Genomic DNA, 24,090 nt, shown 5'->3' with positions numbered 1-24,090 from the left:
GCCGCCGCCTCCTCGCTACTACGGTAACTACAGGCGCAGGTCGCTCGTGATTGGTGACGTCGCCCAGGATTAGACGACAGTCTGGCAGTCAAGCCAACATATCAGCTACCGCGCATGCGTGTGTCACATATTTGGGTGTGTGAGCCTGACTCGGAGGCAGGGTGATGATAAGCAGTGGCTGCACTGTGCACTGCCCTCTGTAGCGTACATGGAAGCAGTGTGTCAGTGTCATGTGTGTATAACGTCACACGGCTACAGTAATATGCTACTACACTTTTCTGAAAAGACCACGTGCCTGAAACTAGTTTCAATGATGATTGTTAATATCTATATAGAAGGATGAGTTTTATCAGTGACATATTTCTACGATGCCGTTGTCTGAGCAGGTCACATCATTATGTGGCAAAATGCCCGCCTGCCATTTACAACGCATCACCATTGTGCTCTGGAAAATGTGACAGTTGGTGAACTCTCCCTGTGCACCTACTAGGTGACCTGGAACATGTGACCTGCTGGGTGGTCTGGAAACTGTATATCAGTAATAACCCTTTCTCTAACGTCCTAGTGGATGCTGGGGACTCCGTCAGGACCATGGGGAATAGCGGCTCCGCAGGAGACAGGGCACAAAAGCAAGCTTTTAGGATCACATGGTGTGTACTGGCTCCTCCCCCTATGACCCTCCTCCAAGCCTCAGTTAGGTTTTTGTGCCCGGCCGAGAAGGGTGCAATCTAGGTGGCTCTCTTAAAGAGTTACTTAGAAAAAGTTTTTAGGTTCTTTATTTTCAGTGAGTCCTGCTGGCAACAGGCTCACTGCATCGAGGGACTTAGGGGAGAGATTTTCAACTCACCTGCGTGCAGGATGGATTGGATTCTTAGGCTACTGGACATAGCTCCAGAGGGAGTCGGAACACAGGGCTCGCCCTGGGGTTCGTCCCGGAGCCGCGCCGCCGACCCCCCTTGCAGACGCTGAAGATGAAGAGGTCCGGAACCAGGCGGCAGAAGACTCTCAGTCTTCATCAGGTAGCGCACAGCACTGCAGCTGTGCGCCATTGTTGTCAGCACACTTCACACAGCAGTCACGGAGGGTGCAGGGCGCTGGGGGGGGGGCGCCCTGGGCAGCAATGTATAATACCTGTATGGCGAAAAATACATCACATATAGCCCTTGAGGCTATATGGATGTATTTAACCCCTGCCAGATATCTAAAACTCCGGAGAAGAAGCCCGCCGAAAAGGGGGCGGGGCCTATTCTCCTCAGCACACAGCGCCATTTTCCCTCACAGAAAGGCTGGTGGGAAGGCTCCCATGCTCTCCCCTGCACTGCACTACAGAAACAGGGTTAAACAGAGAGGGGGGGCACTGATTTGGCGATATGTATATATATATTAAAATGCTATAAGGGAGGAACACTTATATAAAGGTTGTCCCTGGATAATTATAGCGTTTTGGTGTGTGCTGGCAAACTCTCCCTCTGTCTCCCCAAAGGGCTAGTGGGTCCTGTCCTCTATCAGAGCATTCCCTATGTGTGTGCTGTATGTCGGTACGTGTGTGTCGACATGTATGAGGAAAATATTGGTGAGGAGGCGGAGCAAATTGCCTGTAATGGTGATGTCACTCTCTAGGGAGTCGACACCGGAATGGATGGCTTATTTATGGAAATTACGTGACAATGTCAACACGCTGCAAGCCGGTTGACGACATGAGAGGGCCGGCGAACAAATTAGTATCTGTCCAGGCGTCTCAAACACCGTCAGGGGCTGTAAAATGCCCATTTACCTCAGTCGGTCGACACAGACCCAGACACGGACACTGATTTCAGTGTCGACGGTGAAGAAACAAACGTATTTTCTTTTAGGGCCACACGTTAAGGGCAATGAAGGAGGTGTTACATATTTCTGATACTCCAAGTACCACAAAAAAGGGTATTATGTGTGAGGTGAAAAAACTACCTGTAGTTTTTCCTGAATCAGATAAATTAAATGAAGTGTGTGATGATGCGTGGGTTTCCCCCGATAGAAAATTATTGGCGGTATACCCTTTCCCGCCAGAAGTTAAGGCGCGGTGGGAAACACCCCTCAGGGTGGATAAGGCGCTCACACGCTTATCAGAACAAGTGGCGGTACCATCTACGGATAGGGCCGTACTTAAGGAGCCAGCTGATAGGAGGCTGAAAAATATCCAAAAAAGTATACACACACATGCTGGTGTTATACTGCGACCAGCGATCGCCTCAGCCTGGATGTGCAGAGCTGAGGTGGCTTGGTCGGATTCCCTGACTAAAAATATTGATACCTTTGACAGGGACAGTATTTTATTGACTATAGAGCATTTAAAGGATGCATTTCTATATATGCGAGATGCGCAGAGGGATGTTTGCACTCTGGCATCAAGAGTAAATGCGATGTCCATATCTGCAAGAAGATGTTTATGGACACGACAGTGGTCAGGTGATGCAGATTCCAAACGGCACAAAGATGTATTGCCGTATAAAGGGGAGGAGTTATTTGGGGTCGGTCCATGGGACCTGGTGGCCAGGGCAACTGCTGGAAAATCCACCGTTTTTTACCCTAAGTCACATCTCTGCAGAAAAAGACACCGTCTTTTCAGCCTCAGTCCTTTCGTCCCTATAAGAGTCATATCTGCCCAGGGATAGAGGAAAGGGAAGAAGACTGCAGCAGGCAGCCCATTCCCAGGAACAGAAGCCCGCCACCGCTTCTACCAAGTTCTCAGCATGACGCTGGGACCGTACAGGACCCCTGGATCCTACAAGTAGTATCCAAGGGGTACAGATTGGAATGTCGAGAGGTTTCCCCCCTCGCAGGTTCCTGTAGTCTGCTGTACCAATGTCTCCCTCCGACAGGGAGGCAGTATTGAAAACAATTCACAAGCTGTATTCCCAGCAGGTGATAATAAATTTACCCCTCCGACAACAAGGAAAGGGGTATTACTCCACACTATATGGTGGTACTGAAGGCTAGGTGAGACCTATTCTAAATCTGAAAAATTTGAACACTTACAAGGGTTCAAATCCAGATGGAGTCACTCAGAGCAGTGATAGCAAAGAACAAGGGGACTATATGGTGTCCCGGGACATCAGGGATGCTTACCTCCATGTCCCAAAATTTGCCTTTTCTCACCAAGGGTACCTCAGGTTCGTGGTACAGAACTGTCACTATCAGTTTCAAGACGATGCCGTTGGATTGTCCAAGGCACCCCGGGTCCTTACCAAGGTAATGACCGAAAGGAGGATTCGTCTTCAAAGAAAATGGACGACCTCCTGATAAGAACAAGGTCCAGAGAACAGTTGGAGGTCGGAGTAGCACTATCTCAAGTAGTTCTACGACAGCACGGGTGGATTCTAAATATTCCAAAACCGCAGTTGTTCCGACGACACGTCTGCTGGTCCTAGGGATGATTCTGGACACAGTCCAGGAAAAGGTGTTTCTCCCAGAGGAGAAAGCCAGGGAGTTATCCGAGCTAATCGGGATCCTCCTAAAACCAGGAAAAGTGTCAGTGCATCATTGCACAAGAGTCCTGGTAAAAATGGTGGCTTATTACGAAGCGCTTCCATTCGGCAGATTTCACGCAAGAACTCTTCAGTGGGATCTGCTGGACAAATGGTCCGGATCGCATCTTCAGATGCATCAGCGGATAACCCTATATCCAAGGACAAGGGTGTCTCTCCTGTGGTGATTACAGAGTGCTCATCTTCTAGAGGGCCGCAGATTCGGCATTCAGGATTGGATGCTCGTGACCACGGAGGCTAGCCTGAGAGGCTGGGGAGCAGTCACACAAGGAGTGTGATCAAGTCTGGAGAATTCTCTCCACATAAATATACTGGAGCTAAGAGCAAATTTATAATGCTCTAAGCTTAGCAAGACCTCTGCTTCAAGGTCAGCCGGTATTGATCCAGTGGGATAACATCACGGCAGTCGCCCACGTAAACAGAAAGGGCGGCACAAGAAGCAGGAGGGCAGTGGCAAAACTGCAAGGATTTTTCGCTAGGCGGAAAATCATGTGATAGCACTGTCAGCAGTGTTCATTCCGGGAGTGGACGACTGGGAAGCAGACTTCCTCAGCAGGCACGACCTCCACCCGGGAGAGTGGGAACTTCATCGGGAAGTTTTCCGCATGATTGTGAACCGTTGGGAAAGACCAAAGGTGGACATGATGGCGTCCCGCCCGAACAAAAAAAATGGGACAGGTATTGCGCCAGGTCACGAGACCTTCAGGCGATAGCTGTGGACGTCCTGGTAACACCGTGGGTGTAACAGTCGGTGTATGTGTTCCCTTCTCTGCTTCTCATAACCAAGGTATTGAGAATTATAAGACATAGAGGAGTAAGAACTATACTCGTGGCTCCGGATTGGCCCAGAGGGACTTGGTAACCGGAACTTCAAGAGATGCTCACAGAGGACTAATGGCCTCGGGAGCTAAGAAGGGATTTGCTTTCAGCAAGTACCATGTCTGTTCCAAGAGGAACCGTGGCATCGGCCTTTAAGAAAGGACCTGCTCCAGCAGGGACCTTGTCTGTTCCAAGACTTACCGCGACTGCGTTTGACGGCATGGCGGTTTGAACGCCGGATCCTAAGGGAAAAGGCATTCCGGAAGAGGTCATACCTACCCTGGTCAAAGCCAGGAAGGAGGTGACCGCACAACGTTATCACCACATGTGGTAAAAATATGTTGCGTGGGTGAGGCCAGGAGGGCCCCACGAAAAAATTTCAACTAGGTCGATTTCTGCACTTCCTGCAAACAGGAGTGTCTATGAGCCTCAAATTGGGGTCCATTAAGGTTCAAGTTTCGGCCCTATAGATTTTCTTCCAGAAAGAATTGGCTTCAGTTCCTGAAGTCCAGACGTTTGTCAAGGGAGTATTGCATATACAGCCCTTGTGTGCCTCCAGTGGCACCGTGGGAACTCAACGTAGTGTTGGGATTCCTCAAATCATATTGGTTTGAATCACTCAAATCTGTGGATTTAAAATATCTCACATGGAAAGTGACCATGCTGTTGGCCCTGGCCTCGGCCAGGCGATTGTCAAAATTGGCGGCTTTGTCTTACAAAAGCCCATATTTGATTTTCCATTCGGACAGGGCAGAACTGCGGACTCGTCCCCAGTTTCTTCCTAAGGTGGTGTCAGCGTTTCACCTGAAACAACCTATTGTGGTGCCTGCGGCTACTAGGGACTTGGAGGACTCCAAGTTGCTAGACGTTGTCAGGGCCCTGAAAATATATATATATATATAATTCCAGGATGGCTGGAGTCAGAAAGTCTGACTTGCTGTTTATATTGTAGGCACCCAAAAAGCTGGGTGCTCCTGCTTCTAAGCAGACTATTGCTCGTTGGATTTGTAGTACAATTCAGCTTGCACATTCTGTGGCAGGCCTGCCACAGCCAAAATCTGTAAATGCCCATTCCACAAGGAAGGTGGGCTCATCTTGGGCGGCTGCCCGAGGGGTCTCGGCTTTACAACTTTGCCGAGCAGCTACTTGGTCAGGGGAAAACACGTTTGCTAAATTCTACAAATTTGATACCCTGGCTGAGGAGGACCTGGAGTTCTCTCATTCGGTGCTGCAGAGTCATCCGCACTCTCCCGCCCGTTTGGGAGCTTTGGTATAATCCCCATGGTCCTGACGGAGTCCCCAGCATCCACTAGGACGTTAGAGAAAATAAGATTTTACTTACCGATAAATCTATTTCTCATAGTCCGTAGTGGATGCTGGGCGCCCATCCCAAGTGCGGATTGTCTGCATTACTTGTACATAGTTATTGTTACAAAAAAATCGGGTTATTATTGTTGTGAGCCATCTTTTTTAGAGGCTACTTCATTGTTATCATACTGTTAACTGGGTTCAAATCACAAGTTGTACGGTGTGATTGGTGTGGCTGGTATGAGTCTTACCCGGGATTCAAGATCCTTCCTTATTGTGTACGCTCGTCCGGGCACAGTACCTAACTGAGGCTTGGAGGAGGGTCATAGGGGGAGGAGCCAGTACACACCATGTGATCCTAAAAGCTTGCTTTTGTGCCCTGTCTCCTGCGGAGCCGCTACTCCCCATGGTCCTGACGGAGTCCCCAGCATCCACTACGGACTATGAGAAATAGATTTATCGGTAAGTAAAATCTTATTTTCACACCGCAGCTTGTACCCGGTAATTTGCCGTTTTAACTGGTTTCCTAAACGGGTCGAGCTGCGATGTGAAAGGGTCACCTTCAATTTACCGTTTACAAAATACCGGTATTTTGAAACGGTAAAAAAGCAGGGTCCTACCCGTTTCAGACCCGTTTAATTGTGCAGTGTGAAAGGGTCTGAAACGGTATTTGCAAGCCCCAGAAGGTGATAGGCTGTCTCATGTGTGATGTCACCAGGCAGAAGCAGGAAATAAACATTGAAAATGACAACCACTGTTTTGTATGGGTGAAACGGGTTCAGTGTGAAAGGTACCAAAACGGTAATGAAATGGTAATATACTGGTTACACCATGCGATGTGAAGGGGGTTTAACTGCTCAGACCCGTTTTAAGAACCGTTTAAAATACCATTTCAAAAGCAGGTTTTGCGATGTGAAAGCAGCATTATTTGCAGCCACCCACTAAGGGAAGAGTTTTCCAAATTTCACTCCTAAGGGGGTGAAAAGAGAAAAAATGTTCCACCCAGCATACCTCAAATGGGGCACATCAGCTAGTTATTATTATCCATTAATAAAATGTGCAGATTTATGTCACATTTTCATGAATTTAATAGAGCTTAAGGTAAATGATATTAGCATGTGAATGGGAGCTTTTTTTTTTTTAGTGTGGCATGACAATAAACTATGGGGAAATGTATCAACATACCCCCCAACTGTACCTTTTTAATAGGTACAGTACCTTTTTTTATGGTCTGTACCAATTTTTGGCTCTCCAAACTTACAGCCCCCTTTTCTAATTTGTACCGATTTTTATGTGTAAAATGTTGGAGGGTATGTATCGAGCCTCAAAGAGTGGAGAACTGGACAACAGGAGCAGTTGCCCATAGCAACCAATAAGATTCTAGTTAGCATTTAGCAAGTACATTCTTTAAAAGTACAGAAGCTGGTTGATTGAATTGGCCAATGCCTCCACTTTAGGAGGCTCGATACATCTCCCTCTATGTGTCAAGATGCCCCACCTACAGCTAAGTGCATGTAAGATAAAACCCCATTTTATCTTTTTGTCTCATAAGTAGGAATGGACATCAGAGTCTTGGCATTAAATGGTTGCCGGGCTTCCGATATCATATCAAATGATGCAGCCATCGCATCAAAATCATCCAGTGGTATAGGGATGGCCATCAGTGTGGTAGCCATTGATGGTTACCATCAATGGCGATATGGAAAGTAACTATCGATGGCTGCCAACTATGCAGTGGATAACCATCGATGGTTCCCATTATCGATGGTCATCCCTGTTTTATCACTGACTGGCCCATGGACCAATCAGAATACAGGGGCGGGGCGGAGCTATGTTGTGTGCCGGCACTACATACAAAAAAAAACCCCTTTCCATTGATGGAGGGAAATCATCTGGTTCTCCCCATCGATGGCAAAATATTTTGAATCATCGATGGTCAATGGCCATCCTTACAATGGTATCAGAGGTGTCACTAGGGGGTGTAAGGAGTACAGACAGCACCCGGGTGTCACCCTCCGAGGGGGTGACACCGCAGTGCCTGCTCTTCTGCAATGACTGGAAGCTGGGAGCTGCACTGTAACATCATTATGCAGTTCCTTGCACCTGTCACTGTGGAGAAGTTAGCGGTGCAGGGAGAGTCTCTTGGGGCAACTCAGTCTCTTTGGGAATGCTGGGCACACCCCCAGAGTGATGAAAATGGGGGGGTGCTGAAAGCCCATGTCCCTTCTGGTGAGACCACGTACTTTTTCGATGGGTTCTATTTAGTGTACTGAGTGTCACTGATGGATGGTTACTCTGTGTGCAGAAGTAGACAGAGCTTTGTGCATGCATACATAGCTGAGCTGCGGACATTTCTGGGTTTCCGCATCTGCTTATAAATGGGCATAGAAAAGCACTATCAGATGGCTGGCAACCGTTGAAAACCCGCAATTCGATAGAAAAAATACTTTAATCACATCTGAAATATCAATAGTTACTGACCCTCATAAACATTTAGGTCCCCTACCACATGATTCCTGTTGGCACCAGTGCAGCATGTGCTCCTCTCAGATCAATGGGAATGCTTTGTGTTACCTAGTGCTCTGACAAGGCTGGAAAGCATTATCTAGGGGCAGTCAGTGCAGTGTTAGCCCAAACTGTCCATGAGTGAGCTTTATCATGACTGACGTTTTAGTTGAAAGGGCGCCCACACAAATTATGAGCCGTTATACCCCCACAAATACTAAATAAACCAGAGTACTTTACTTCTGACATTTATATGGAGGAGAAGGGTGCAAACAGGACCATACATGACTGTCTATTACGTGCAAACAAATTCAATACCCATAAATAAAATTACCTTAATAAAAGTAGAACCAAAAAACCAGGCTGTATTGTTCATGTTTCCTATACAAAGACGAATAAAAAAAATATTCAGATCAGTGGTCATTGTTTCAACCAGGAGAAACAGTGGGGGTCATTCCGAGTTGTTTGCTCGTTATTTTTTTCTCGCAACGGAGCGATTAGTCGCTAATGCGCATGCGCAATGTCCGCAGTGCGACTGCACCAAGTAAATTTGCTATGCAGTTAGGTATTTTACTCACGGCATTACAAGGTTTTTTCTTCGTTCTGGTGATCGTAATGTGATTGACAGGAAGTGGGTGTTTCTGGGCGGAAACTTGCCGTTTTATGGGAGTGTGTGAAAAAACGCTACCGTTTCTGGGAAAAACGCGGGAGTGGCTGGAGAAACGGAGGAGTGTCTGGGCGAACGCTGGGTGTGTTTGTGACGTCAAACCAGGAACGAAACTGACTGAACTGATCGCAGATGCCGAGTAAGTCTGGAGCTACTCAGAAACTGCTAAGAAGTGTCTATTCGCAATTCTGCTAATCTTTCGTTCGCAATTTTGATAAGCTAAGATTCACTCCCAGTAGGCGGCGGCTTAGCGTGTGCAAAGCTGCTAAAAGCAGCTTGCGAGCGAACAACTCGGAATGAGGGCCAGTGTTTCCTCAGCAGCCACTTTTGTTTGTTTTAACCCTCTTAATGCCTTCTGTACTTCTTCTTGCTGGCAGAGGTGGCCCTACACCTGGAACCACAATTCAACAAATTTATTTAGTTATTAACAGTTTCTTATATAGCGCAGCATATTCCGTTGCGCTTTACAATTAGAACAACAGTAATAGAACAAAACTGGGTAAAAACAGACAGACAGAGGTAGGAAGGCCCTGCTCGCAAGCTTACATGCCAAAATACAACATTTTAAAGTAAAACCCTGCATGTGATATTTAGCTAGGAACTACACCCACTACTCCTTGTCATGTAGTGGATGGACAAGCACACTCCTTCTTTGGTGGGTCCCAACAGTCACCGTGTCTTTGCCTTGGTGGTCCTGTTCCTCCAGTGGTGGACGTGTGGCAATGCTGATATTACAAAACTGTGCTCAGGTGACACTGACATGACTGCTCTATTTAAACCTGCTTTTTGCAGTCTGGAGACAGTGCATTAGGTCTCATTTATCCAGCGCTCTCTGTAGTATTCCTTGTAATTCTTCCGTGTACCAGATCCACAGGCGTGCGCAGACGCCGGCATGCGGGTTCCGCTCCGGACTCCCCCCCCCCCGCCAGGAAACTGACTACGTCCTCAACCCCTTCCACTGGGACATAAGACTGCTCACCTGGGCTGCCCAGGCAAGCAGTCTATATCCAGGACAGGGGAGGTGAGAGTAGACTACAATGCCGCGGGGGGGGAGTCCGGGGTGGCACCCACATGTCGGCGTCTGTGCACGCCTATGACCAGATCTCTATCATGTCTGAGGGGGCTATTCAGGTCGCATCGCTAATCTATGTGACTGCAATAACTCAGTGGTGGCTGTGCGCATGCGCAGGTCCTGCCCTGCGCTAGCAGCCAATGCCATGTGATCGCATTGGCTGCGAATGACTCTGCCTGATTGATAGGTCATTCGCGGGGTGCGGCGACGGAGCATTGCAAGGGTGGGGTGGCTGCATTTTTGGGGCAGCTGTGTGACGTCACACGCAGCCACTCCGATCAAGAAAATGGCGGCAGACCGCCTGCATATGCAGCCTAGGGTGGTAATTTGGACCTGATCGCTCCTCTGCGAATTTGCAGAGGTCTGCGATCAGATAGCCGCCACCCAGACAGAGTGGAAACCCGCCCCCGTGCAAGTCTGCATACACCTTGCAAAAATCTCTGCAAACGCTAGTCAGCTGCAAATCCGTTCGCAACTCACCATCGAATGATTTTTCCAGTCTGTGCATAGCCCAGAACCTACTCCTACAGTGCGTTAGAAACAGGCTGATCGGGGCCGGAGCTGACGTCACACACCCTCCTTAAAAGCGCTTGGGCACGCCTGCATTTTTCCTGACACTCCCAGAAAATGGACAGTTACCATCCCCCCAAACTCCAGTTTCCTGTAAATCAACTTGCGTACGCCTAGCAATCAAAAAAGTTGCTGGATTTTTTCGCAGTTTGGCCTCACGCGTGCGCACTACGATCTGTACGCATGCACAGTCGATTGATAATCGGCCTCCTTCCTAATTCACACAACAGCGATCAGTCTGAACCAGGCCCTAGTCCGATTGTGGCTGCAGAGGGTCTTCCACTGGGCAGGCCATTTAACATGCTGGGCGACCTTGCCCTGCGATGGGCGGCCCCCAGCATGCGAGAGAAAGGATTGCAGATTCAGCTTTTTAGTGAATAACCCCCTATATTTGTGATTTGTGCTTGTGTACCTGTGTCCCAAACAATCAAACTTTACCCTTGTAATTACCCCATATGACAAATCTCACACTCAATTTAATGTGACCAGAATATCTCTACTTTACACCAATGAGCTTCCATCATGATGAAACATTCTCTAGGTGGGATTTTGTTTCAGCAATTGCACATATTATTGTTCTAAACTCTGCACGTAAAGCAGCTGCGCAAATGGCCACCATATACATTTTATTCTAAGAAATAGCATGTTACTTCTGTAAAGGAGATGCGTTTTCCCATGTATTTAAGACGAATCTGCAACTGCTTCTGTAGCATGCTGAGGGCCACCCAGCATGCTAATTGGCGGCCAGCGATGCAATCGCAAAACAATTGAGTCCACAATTAATCACGACCCCCGTCATACACAGCTAGGCTGCGTATGCAGGCGTTCCACCGCCATTTTCTTCATCTGAGCGATGTGCGTGACATCATGCAGCCGCTCCAAAAACAGTCCGGCCATGCCTGTGTTGGCCAGAACACTTCCTTGCAACAGCTAAATGACGAAAAATAATTCATTTCAAAGGTAGACAAGAATAAATAGTATCTCAATACTGGAGTAATATAAAGAATAATAGCTTTGTTTTTTTTAAGTTTGAAAACGAGGTTTCCGGTTAGACATGTCATTATGGGGTATGGGTCATTAGGTCGACAGTCATTAGGCCGACCACTGTTGGTCGATATGCACTAGGTAGACGTGGTCATTAGGTCGACATGAGGTTTTTTTTTAAAACTTTTTTTGGTGTAATTTTCTTCGTAAAGTGACGGTGAACCCCAATTAGTGCACCGTGTCCCCTTGCATGGCTCGCCATGCTTCGGGAAAGGTGCCTCGCTCAGCTACCGCTGCGCTCGGCCCAGGGTACCGTTCCCAATTGTAGTCCACGTGGATCATAAAGTATGAAAAAGTTCAAAAAAATAAAAAAAAGTGAAAAACTCATGTCGACCCTTTCCATGTCGACCTTGTTCAGGTTGACATAATGACCATGTCGACCAATAGTGGTCGACCTAAGGACTGTAAGCTGTCATTATGTATTGCATTTAACCATCTAATGTTCACAATAAAAACTGAATTGTACAGTAATAGGGAACACGCTTTCATACTAGAACAGTTGGAAACAGGGTATGTGCATTGATAACAGTGATGTTTTCGGTGTATTTCAGCCTGTGCTTTGTATGTTACTCATAGCAGGAAGATAGCACACTTTATCTAGCACAGTTTCAGCAGACTCAGCTGTGAGGCACAACGACCTTATTACATCACCATCATGTGACATGGAAACTGTGCTGCCTGGTGACTCAGACCTGAAATCAGGAGGAGGAAGTACTCAGGCGGTAGCAGGATGGTATAATAACATACAGCAAATTCTTAAGGGAAACTATGAAAATGGGACCTAAAATCCCTCCTTATAACACGCCCCAGCTCTATTGAAAAATTAGCAAAGTTCAGAGGGAATTATGGGGACGGTGGTAAGATGTATTAAACATTTTAGCACGGGAGACATCAGTAAGAAATCATTCATTTTTATATATGGTGAAACAGTAAGAATTTTTTTCACTGGCATTTTTTGGCTTATCACTGCTTGGTAACATACCCAGATAATACGAGATAATTAAGGGCTTGATTCATACCTGATCGCTGGTGTGCGTTTTCAAACAGAGGGCGATCAGGTACTAACTTTGCATGCGTATGCACCGCAATGCACACGTGCGTCGGACAACAACAAAGAGCATTGGCGGTCAGCGACGGGATGCTGCGAAAAATCCGATCACACGGGCGTTCGCAAGGTGATTGACAGGAGGAGGCCATTTGTGGGTGGTAACTGACCATTTATTAGGTGTGTCCAGAAAAATGCTGGCGTGCCCATGGAGGGTGTTTCATGGAGGGTGTGTGACGTTAGCTTCGGCCCAGATCAGCCTGTCCTCATCGCACTGTAGGAGTAAGTCCTGGGCTGCGCACAGACTGCACACAGTGGATTTTGCAGCTCAGGGTACACATTGGATCGCACACTTGCACAGCGAATTTACACTCCCCCTGAAGGCGGCGACTATCTGAACACAGGACAGCAAAGTTTGCAGCCCAGCGATCAGGTCTGAGTCACCCCCCAAAGTTAGAACTAATGTAATGATAAGGATCATAGTCCTCTGAAGTCTGCTGAGACAGTATCATAACCAGTGCTATTTTTCAGCAGGAACTCACTTTGACGGGAGGCATTTAATATGCCGCCTATCGTGATCCCGGCGCTCAGTATACCGCCGCTGGAATCCCGACAGCCGGCATACCGACAACTATTCTCCCTCTTGGGGGGTCCACGACCCCCCTGAAGGGAGAATAAATAGCGTGGCACGTGTAGCACACCATCGTGCCCGCAGTGTGGCGAGTGCAGCGAGCCCGCAACGGGCTCTTTTGCGCTCGCCCCGCTGCTGGCATGCCAGCAGTTGGGATCCCGACGCCGGTATGTTGGGCGCCGGGATTCCGACAGCCGGTATAACATACTACACCCCACTTTGAGTGCCTTCTTTCCTAAAATCTAATCTATCTATTTATAATCTATTTATAGATTTATAAAAGATGACAATCAGCTCCAGGTCTGCAATAACCCACACTGGTCTTGCCTACGTGAGAACACCCTGATTCGCCTCTTCGGTCATAAATGTTGACGCCATCAAAATGCATACGATTCTGCATCCTCATTACCGAAGCATGCACAGTGAAAATTTACGCAAGATAAATTCTGGCACACTGCATCACACTCAATGAGCTCCATCCAATTACCCGTGAAGGGATGTAAATGGCATGTAAACGCTGGCAACAACACCACACCTTGCCCCCCTCGTGGCCCTATCTCACCTCGATTCAAGGTTTTTTGGTTCGCATCTTATGTGGTTGCGCCAAAGGTCTGTAAGTCTGGTGGTACCGTAATTGCAGCATACAGCCGTACTTACACCCGCAGTAACATCACAGGTAATTGGATTGAGCCCTTTTGTTTTGAATTAAAATTATTTGCTGGAGATTAGGTAAACAATGAGTTACTGCAAATAAAACTATATATATTAAAAATGTCACACTGAATGAGCTTAGCCATGGTACAAACCATTGACAGAGCCAATACGCCAGCTCAAACACAACTGAGCGCCATCCTTTGTAGAAATATTTATGTTTAATAATCCATAAACACATATGTAAAAATTGTACATAACGTGTAGAGTGAAAAAAATATAAATACATTTGCGAATGTACAGTATATACATATATACATTGTTATTAAATTGCAAGATTGGATAATCCAAACAGATTTTGTTTAGCTGGTAAATGCCTTACTATAGAAGCTTTGTGGATGTCCTTATATTTCTTTTGGCAGATGCAGATCTATTATTCATCATAAAAGATTACTAGCCGACAGTAAAGGCTTAGTAGTGCTGTGATTGTGTGTGCCTTCACCCCCATCTAGTAAATCTTCTTTCCTTATTGACAACTGTTGGGGAATATTATAGTTTCACGACTACAGTTTATATAAAAAAGTAAAATCAGTAAAAGAATTGTAATCACTCTTGGCTCTGTATATATATGGGCACTGCCAGCATAGAACACGAAGGGTCTGTGGCATTCTGCAGCTCAGCTAGGGTCACAGTAGTGGATGTTGTACTGTTTGAACCGGAGGGTACCGCCAAGCTCTCTCTTGAGCCTCCAACTCCATCAACGACAATAGAGAGCACAGCATCTGATTGATGAAAACTCTCTTCCCCAGGACTTGTTTCATTAAGTTGTTCTCTGGTGCTCTTCAATTCTGTCAATGTTGTCTCCTCTTTCTCCGAGCCCTCCTCTTCGTCTTGTTTCCCTCGTCCTCGCTTTCTCTGACCCTTTCTGACCTAAAACACATGAATTAAAATACATCTTAATATATGAAGGGAGCAGCTACAGTAAATAGGGTTGTCGCTAACTGCTCCAAGATACAGTACACAAGCTGCAAGTAGAAACCATTGAAAATGGTTGTGTCATGCAGAGCTCATACTATTACATATCTTCGCGGTACTGTGGGGCAGATTTATTAAACCTGGTGAAGTGATACATTGCATGGTGAAAAAGCACCACCCAATCAGCTCCCAACTGTCATTTTTCAAACCCAGCCTGTGACATGGTAGTTAGGAGCTGATTGGCTGGTGCTTTATCACTTCACCAGGTTTAATAAATCTGCCCCAGAGTCTAGTGAACGTGACACATTATATTATGGTACTGTATAAACATTATGATAAAAGGCACAAAGGAGCAGATATACTGTATGTTGCCTGGAGAAGTGATAAAGAAGTGGTAAGTAGAAGGTGATAACACACCAGCCAATAATTACAGGTTTGAAACATTACCGTTAGGAGCTGATTGGCTGGTGCATTACCACCTTCCACTTATCACTGCTTTATCACTTCTCCAGGCTTAATACATCTGCCCCAAAATGACAGATTCCAAGGAAGGTGTATTTATACTTAACTATACCATGTAACTAATTGTCAAGAACCTGGCAGTACACAAATGTGTTCCAGGTGTTCTGCGATTGAATTGCTTGATAAAATCAGACATTTCCATGTGTGGAATCTGAAATAAAGCATCTTGTCACAATACCAAGATTTTGTTTTCGGATAAAACAGCTGGCATTGCAATTTTAGTGATCAGACCCATGGGAGCCATAGCGCAGCTCAGACAATTGAAATCATTACAAGCTAATGAGTAGAACTAGAGATCTCTAGGATCAGTAAACGTTTTAAAATTGGAGTGGCCGTCTGTAGAGAGATATAGAGAGACACTATGGTGGTGCCACATGGGAGTTTTTCCTGTGAGACACTGAATAAGCTCTGAGGGATGCCACATGCAATGGTTTTTGCTTTAATTTGTAAGCTCTCAATTCTGCGCCCTCTTCAATCCCCAAATTGCCTTTTTAATACATCCATTCTATGCTCACCTCTTGAACACCAAACCCACGGGGCAGAGGGATAAACACATATGGAGCAGAGTGAGAGATGGGGGGCAGAGAGAGAGAGACCTGGGGCAGAGAGAGAGACCTGGGGCAGAGAGAGATAGAGAGGCCTGGGGCAGAGAGAGAGAGAGAGAGAGAGAGAGAGAGACCTGGGGCAGAGAGAGAGACCTGGGGCAGAGAGAGATAGAGAGGCCTGGGGCAGAGAGAGAGAGAGAAAGAGACCTTGGGCAGAGAGATAGAGAGAGAGACCTTGGACAGAGAGAGAAAGACCTGGGGTAGAGACAGACAGAGAGACCTGGGGCAGAGAGAGAGCGGTGAGGGGGATGCTGGATCACAGAGCGAGAGAGACCTGGGGCAGAGAGAAAGTCACACAAATATCATACAACTAAGCTCTTTGCTGGGATAAATACACTGTATTCAACTACTTCAGCTGCCAAGTACAAACATAGTCTGAGTGACTGGTAGAGCATGCTGGGACTTTTTTTACCTAAAGGCAATGAAGGAACATTCAATAATGCGGCCCTCTCTCATTGCACAAACCCCCCTGGAGTATGTGGGCGCTGTGGTGGATGTCTCCCTCCCGGGAGGAGGGCGGTGAAGTGCCGGGGTGCAGTACTCCCTTTCCCAAACACAGGGTCTGTGGAATGTGGCTCTCTCGCTTACACACGTGGGATGCCAACACACTGGCAGGCAGCCCTCACCTCACCCTCCCAGATGAGCAGCAGCCTCATGTGCCCCACTCCCTGGTACTTGACTGGCAGCAGCTGTGTGTGGCGGATGTCCTTCTATGCTCTATGCCTCTCTGCCCAGGTAGCACAGTACCCTGGCTGGTGGCTTGTGTCCTTCCCCCCTTTCCCCGGGTCTGCCATGGCACCCAGGGCACTAGCCCCGCTCACCTCACCCTTGTTACGCCTCAGGATCTGTATCTTATTCTTTAGCCAGCAACCTGCTTAATTCCTTACCTGGGCCTTATCTTTGATCCAACAAATCTGCCTATTCTACTACCTTTGCTCTTAATCCTATAACCTCACAAATCAGTCAAATCGGTTTCTTCTCTTCTTGGCATCTTCCATCACAATGAAATATGCAGTTTTCTCTTACGTCCTAGAGGATGCTGGGGACTCCAAAAGGACCATGGGGTATAGACGGGATCCGCAGGAGACATGGGCACACTATAAGACTTTGAATGGGTGTGAGCTGGCTCCTCCCTCTATGCCCCTCCTCCAGACCTCAGTTAGATTCTGTGCCCAGAGAGACTGGACACACACTAGAGGAGCTCTCCCGAGTTTCTCTGAAAAGACTTTCTGTTAGGTTTTTTATTTTCAGGGAGACCTGCTGGCTACAGGCTCCCTGCTTCGTGGGAGTGAGGGGAGAGAAGCAGACCTACTTGTTCTGAGTTCAAAGGCTCTGCTTCTTAGGCTACTGGACACCATTAGCTCCAGAAGGTTCGATCACTTGGTGCGCCTAGCTGCTTGTTCCCGGAGCCGCGCCGTCAACCCCCTCACAGAAGCCAGAAGAAAGAAGCCGAGTGAGTATAAAGAAGTACAGAAGACTTCAGTGACGGCAGAAGACTTCAGTAACGAGGTACCAGGGAAAATGGTCAAGCCAGGAAGCTTGTCTGCACATAAACGTTCTGGAATTGAGAGCCATTTACAACGGCCTTCTGCAAGCGGAACACTTTCTTCGAGGTCTACCTGTCCTGATTCAGTCGGACAACGTAACAGCGGTGGCGTACATAAACCGCCAGGGCGGAACAAAGAGCAGAGCGGCGATGGCGGAGGCCACAAAAGTTCTCCGCTGGGTGGAAAAGCACGTGAGCACTCTGTCGGCGGTTTTCCTTCCGGGCGTGGACAACTCGGAAGCAGACTTCCTCAGCAGACACGATCTCCATCCAGGAGAGTGGGGTCTTCATCAAGAGGTTTTTGCAGAAGTGACAAGTCGTTGGGGAATTCCTCAAATAGACATGATGGTGTCTCGCCTCAACAAGAAGCTTCCGAGATATTGTTCCAGGTCAAGGGACCCTCAAGCCAGTGCAGTGGACGCCCTGGTAACTCCGTGGGTGTTTCAGTCGGTATATGTGTTCCCTCCACTTCCACTCATTCCAAAAGTGTTGAGGATCATAAGAAGAACAAGGGTTCAGGCGGTACTCATCGTTCCAGATTGGCCACGGAGGGCCTGGTATCCGGATCTTCAGGAATTGATCATAGAAGATCCCTGGCCTCTTCCTCTCAGGGAGGATCTGTTACTGCAGGGGCCGTGCGTCTTCCAGGACTTACCGCGGCTGCGTTTGACGGCGTGGAGGTTGAACGCCAAATTCTAGCTCGAAAGGGTATTCCCGGGGAAGTCATCGCCACTCTCCTTAAGGCTAGAAAGGAGGTCACGGCGAAGCATTATCACTGTATTTGGAGAAAGTATGTGTCTTGGTGTGAAGCCAAGAAAGCTCCTACGGAGGAGTTTCAGCTGGGTCGTTTCCTCCATTTTTTGCAGGCAGGCGTGGATGGAGGCCTGAAATTAGGTTCCATTAAAGTGCAGATTTCAGCCTTATCTATTTTCTTTCAAAGAGAATTGGCCGCCCTTCCAGAGGTTCAGACTTTTGTGAAGGGAGTACTGCACATCCATCCTCCGTTTGTGCCACCAGTGGCACCGTGGGATCTTGACGTGGTTTTACAATTTCTTATGTCTCACTGGTTCGAACCTTTGCGGAAGGTTCAGTTGAAATTTCTCACTTGGAAAGTGGTCATGCTTTTGGCCTTGGCGTCCGCCAGACGGGTGTCGGAATTGGCGGCTGTGTCTCACAAGAGCCCCTATTTGATTTTCCATGTGGTTAGAGCGGAATTGAGGACTCGTCTACAATTTCTGCCGAAGGTGGTTTCTTCGTTTCACATAAATCAACCTATTGTGGTGCCTGTGGCTAAGGATGCCGTGGCGGTGCCAAAATCTCTCGATGTCATAAGAGCTTTGAAAATTTATGTCGCCAGACCGTCTCGTATTAGGAAAACAGAGGCTCTGTTTGTCCTGTATACTTCCAACAACATTGGAAATCCTGCTTCCAAGCAGACTTTTGCACGCTGGATCTGTAATAAGATTCAGCAGGCTCATTCTATGGCTGGATTGCCGTTGCCGAAGTCTGTGAAGGCCCAGTCTACCAGGAAAGTGGGCTCATCTTGGGCGGCTGCCCAAGGGGTCTCGGCGCATCTACTTTGCCGGGCAGCTACGTGGTCGGGTTCATACACTTTTGCTAAGTTCTACAAGTTTGATACCCTGGCTGATGAGGACCTCATGTTTGCTCAATCGGTGCTGCAGAGTCGTCCGCACTCTCCCACCCGGTCTGGAGCTTTGGTATAGACCCCATGGTCCTTTTGGAGTCCCCAGCATCCTCTACGACGTAAGAGAAAATAGGATTTTAATACCTACCGGTAAATCCTTTTCTCCTAGTCCGTAGAGGATGCTGGGCGCCCGTCCCAGTGCGGACTGTTACTTGCAATTGTATTGATAGTTATTGGTTTCTGTTACATGAAGGTTGTGTATCGGTTATATTCAGCTTGTTGCTGTTTTTAGTTCATACTGTTAACTGGTATTGCTTGTAAACTACGGTGTGTTGTGGTGTGAGCTGGAGAGTTTCTCACCCTTGGTTAACAAAAATCCTTTTCCTCGAAATGTCCGTCTCCCTGGGCACAGTTCCTATAACTGAGGTCTGGAGGAGGAGCATAGAGGGAGGAGCCAGTTCACACCCATTCAAAGTCTTATAGTGTGCCCATGTCTCCTGCGGATCCCGTCTATACCCCATGGTCCTTTTGGAGTCCCCAGCATCCTCTACGGACTAGGAGAAAAGGATTTACCGGTAGGTATTAAAATCCTATTACACCTATTATGAAAAAACTAAGGGGTCCATTTATCAACAAGTTTTCTCTAACGTCCTAAGTGGATGCTGGGGACTCCGTAAGGACCATGGGGGATAGCGGCTCCGCAGAAGACTGGGCACAAAAGTAAAAGCTTTAGGACTACCTGGTGTGCACTGGCTCCTCCCCCTATGACCCTCCTCCAAGCCTCAGTTAGATTTTTGTGCCCGAACGAGAAGGGTGCACACTAGGTGGCTCTCCTGAGCTGCTTAGTGAAAAGTTTAGTTTTAGGTTTTTTATTTTCAGTGAGACCTGCTGGCAACAGGCTCACTGCACCGAGGGACTAAGGGGAGAAGAAGCGAACTCACCTGCGTGCAGAGTGGATTGGGCTTCTTAGGCTACTGGACATTAGCTCCAGAGGGACGATCACAGGCCCAGCCATGGATGGGTCCCAGAGCCGCGCCGCCGGCCCCCTTACAGAGCCAGAAGACTGAAGAGGTCCGGAAAATCGGCGGCAGAAGACGTCCTGTCTTCAATAAGGTAGCGCACAGCACCGCAGCTGTGCGCCATTGCTCTCAGCACACTTCACACTCCGGTCACTGAGGGTGCAGGGCGCTGGGGGGGGCGCCCTGAGACGCAATAAAAACACCTTAGATGGCTAAAAATACATCACATATAGCTCCTGGGCTATATGGATGCATTTAACCCCTGACAGTTTTTCCTTAAAAAAGCGGGAGAAAGGCCGCCGAGAAGGGGGCGGAGCCTATCTCCTCAGCACACAAGCGCCATTTTCCCTCACAGCTCCGTTGGAGGGAAGCTCCCTGGCTCTCCCCTGCAGTCCTGCACTACAGAAACAGGGTAAAACAAGAGAGGGGGGGCACTAAATTTGGCAGATTAATAATACAGCAGCTATATAAGGGAAAAACACTTATATAAGGTTATCCCTGTATATATATGGCGCTCTGGTGTGTGCTGGCAAACTCTCCCTCTGTCTCCCCAAAGGGCTAGTGGGGTCCTGTCCTCTATCAGAGCATTCCCTGTGTGTGTGCTGTGTGTCGGTACGTTGTGTCGACATGTATGAGGAGGAAAATGGTATGGAGGCGGAGCAATTGCCTGTAATAGTGATGTCACCCCCTAGGGAGTCGACACCTGACTGGATGGTCGTATGGAAGGAATTACGTGATAGCGTCAGCACTTTACAAACGCTCACACGCTTATCAAAACAAGTGGCGTTACCGTCTCCGGAAACGGCCGCCCTCAAGGAGCCAGCTGATAGGAAGCTGGAAAATATCCTAAAAAGTATATACACACATACTGGTGTTATACTGAGACCAGCAATCGCCTCAGCCTGGATGTGCAGTGCTGGGGTGGCTTGGTCGGATTCCCTGACTGAAAATATTGATACCCTGGACAGGGACAGTATATTATTGACTATAGAGCATTTAAAGGATGCATTTCTATATATGCGAGATGCACAGAGGGATATTTGCACTCTGGCATCAAGAGTAAGTGCGCTGTCCATTTCTGCCAGAAGAGGGTTATGGACGCGACAGTGGTCAGGTGATGCGGATTCCAAACGGCATATGGAAGTATTGCCGTATAAAGGGGAGGAGTTATTTGGCGTCGGTCTATCGGACCTGGTGGCCACGGCAACGGCTGGGAAATCCACCTTTTTACCCCAGGTCACCTCTCAGCAGAAAAAGACACCGTCTTTTCAGGCTCAATCCTTTCGTCCCCATAAGGGCAAGCGGGCAAAAGGCCACTCATATCTGCCCCGGGGCAGAGGAAGGGGAAAAAGACTGCAGCAGGCAGCCTCTTCCCAGGAACAGAAGCCCTCCCCCGCTTCTGCCAAGTCCTCAGCATGACGCTGGGGCCTTACAAGCGGACTCAGGTACGGTGGGGGGTCGTCTCAAGAATTTCAGCGCGCAGTGGGCTCACTCGCAAGTGGACACCTGGATCCTGCAGGTAGTATCTCAGGGGTACAAATTGGAATTCGAGACGTCTCCCCCTCGCCGGTTCCTGAAGTCTGCTTTACCAACGTCTCCCTCCGACAGGGAGGCGGTATTGGAAGCCATTCACAAGCTGTATTCCCAGCAGGTGATAATCAAGGTACCCCTCCTACAACAGGGAAAGGGGTATTATTCCACGCTGTTTGTGGTACCGAAGCCGGACGGCTCGGTGAGACCTATTTTAAATCTGAAATCCTTGAACACTTACATACAAAGGTTCAAATTCAAGATGGAGTCACTCAGAGCAGTGATAGCGAACCTGGAAGAAGGGGACTATATGGTGTCTCTGGACATCAAGGATGCTTACCTCCATGTCCCAATTTGCCCTTCTCACCAAGGGTACCTCAGGTTTGTGGTACAGAACTGTCACTATCAGTTTCAGACGCTGCCGTTTGGATTGTCCACGGCACCCCGGGTCTTTACCAAGGTAATGGCCGAAATGATGATTCTTCTTCGAAGAAAAGGCGTCTTAATTATCCCTTACTTGGACGATCTCCTGATAAGGGCAAGGTCCAGGGAACAGTTAGAGGTCGGAGTAGCACTATCTCAAGTAGTGCTACGACAGCACGGGTGGATTCTAAATATTCCAAAATCACAGCTGATTCCGACGACACGTCTGCTGTTCCTAGGGATGATTCTGGACACAGTCCAGAAAAAGGTGTTTCTCCCGGAGGAGAAAGCCAGGGAGTTATCCGAGCTAGTCAGGAACCTCCTAAAAGCAGGCCAAGTGTCAGTGCATCAATGCACAAGGGTCCTGGGAAAAATGGTGGCTTCTTACGAAGCGATTCCATTTGGCAGATTCCACGCAAGAACTTTTCAGTGGGATCTGCTGGACAAATGGTCCGGATCGCATCTTCAGATGCATCAGCGGATAACCCTGTCTCCAAGGACAAGGGTGTCTCTCCTGTGGTGGTTGCAGAGTGCTCATCTTCTAGAGGGCCGCAGATTCGGCATTCAGGACTGGGTCCTGGTGACCACGGATGCCAGCCTGAGAGGCTGGGGAGCAGTCACACAGGGAAGAAATTTCCAGGGCTTGTGGTCAAGCCTGGAGACATCACTTCACATAAATGTCCTGGAGCTAAGAGCCATCTACAATGCTCTGAGCCTAGCAAGACCTCTGCTTCAAGGTCAGCCGGTGCTGATCCAGTCGGACAACATCACGGCAGTCGCCCACGTAAACAGACAGGGCGGCACAAGAAGCAGGAGGGCAATGACAGAAGTTGCAAGGATTCTTCGCTGGGCAGAAAATCATGTGATAGCACTGTCAGCAGTGTTCATTCCGGGTGTGGACAACTGGGAAGCAGACTTCCTCAGCAGACACGACCTCCACCCGGGGGAGTGGGGACTTCACCCAGAAGTCTTCCACATGATTGTGAACCGTTGGGAAAAAATAAGAATTTACTTACCGATAATTCTATTTCTCGTAGTCCGTAGTGGATGCTGGGACTCCGTCAGGACCATGGGGAATAGCGGCTCCGCAGGAGACAGGGCACAAAAGTAAAAGCTTTAGGATCAGGTGGTGTGCACTGGCTCCTCCCCCTATGACCCTCCTCCAAGCCTCAGTTAGGATACTGTGCCCGGACGAGCGTACACAATAAGGAAGGATTTTGAATCCCGGGTAAGACTCATACCAGCCACACCAATCACACTGTACAACCTGTGATCTGAACCCAGTTAACAGCATGATAACAGCGGAGCCTCTGAAAAGATGGCTCACAACAATAATAACCCGATTTTTGTAACAATAACTATGTACAAGTATTGCAGACAATCCGCACTTGGGATGGGCGCCCAGCATCCACTACGGACTACGAGAAATAGAATTATCGGTAAGTAAATTCTTATTTTCTCTGACGTCCTAGTGGATGCTGGGACTCCGTCAGGACCATGGGGATTATACCAAAGCTCCCAAACGGGCGGGAGAGTGCGGATGACTCTGCAGCACCGAATGAGAGAACTCCAGGTCCTCCTCAGCCAGGGTATCAAATTTGTAGAATTTTGCAAACGTGTTTGCTCCTGACCAAGTAGCAGCTCGGCAAAGTTGTAAAGCCGAGACCCCTCGGGCAGCCGCCCAAGATGAGCCCACCTTCCTTGTGAAATGGGCATTTACATATTTTGGCTGTGGCAGGCCTGCCACAGAATGTGCAAGCTGAATTGTACTACACATCCAACTAGCAATCGTCTGCTTAGAAGCAAGAGCACCCAGTTTGTTGGGTGCATACAGGATAACAGCAAGTCAGTTTTCCTGACTCCAGCCGTCCTGGAAACCTATATTTTCAGGGCCCTGACAACATCTAGCAACTTGGAGTCCTCCAAGTCCCTAATAGCCGCAGGTACCACAATAAACTGGTTCAGGTGAAACGCTGACACCACCTTAGG

The 24,090-nt window shown here is 48.1% G+C and overlaps 1 protein-coding gene and 1 long non-coding RNA gene across 3 annotated transcripts in view; one reads left to right on the top strand and one right to left on the bottom strand.

Moving 5' to 3' along the window:
* The first annotated feature begins 12,165 nt into the window (after positions 1-12,165).
* LOC135055780 (uncharacterized) lies at positions 12,166-13,570 on the top strand. Its single transcript, XR_010243810.1, has 2 exons — positions 12,166-12,242; positions 13,458-13,570. It is a non-coding gene; the product is annotated as an uncharacterized LOC135055780 (long non-coding RNA).
* Positions 13,571-14,082: 512 nt separating this feature from the next.
* ZNF341 (zinc finger protein 341) overlaps positions 14,083-24,090 on the bottom strand; it is a 156,039-nt gene continuing 146,031 nt past the window's right edge. For both annotated transcript variants that reach the window (XM_063960219.1, XM_063960220.1), the window contains exon 16: positions 14,083-14,766. In XM_063960219.1, the coding sequence (XP_063816289.1) occupies positions 14,443-14,766 (324 nt within the window). In that variant the 3' untranslated portion in view covers positions 14,083-14,442. The remainder of the gene's footprint in view (positions 14,767-24,090) is intronic.

The sequence above is a fragment of the Pseudophryne corroboree genome, chromosome 3 (assembly GCF_028390025.1).
Source record: "Pseudophryne corroboree isolate aPseCor3 chromosome 3, aPseCor3.hap2, whole genome shotgun sequence".
NCBI classification, from domain to species: Eukaryota; Metazoa; Chordata; class Amphibia; order Anura; family Myobatrachidae; genus Pseudophryne; species Pseudophryne corroboree.
This window is presented reverse-complemented; position numbering and strand designations above follow the sequence as displayed.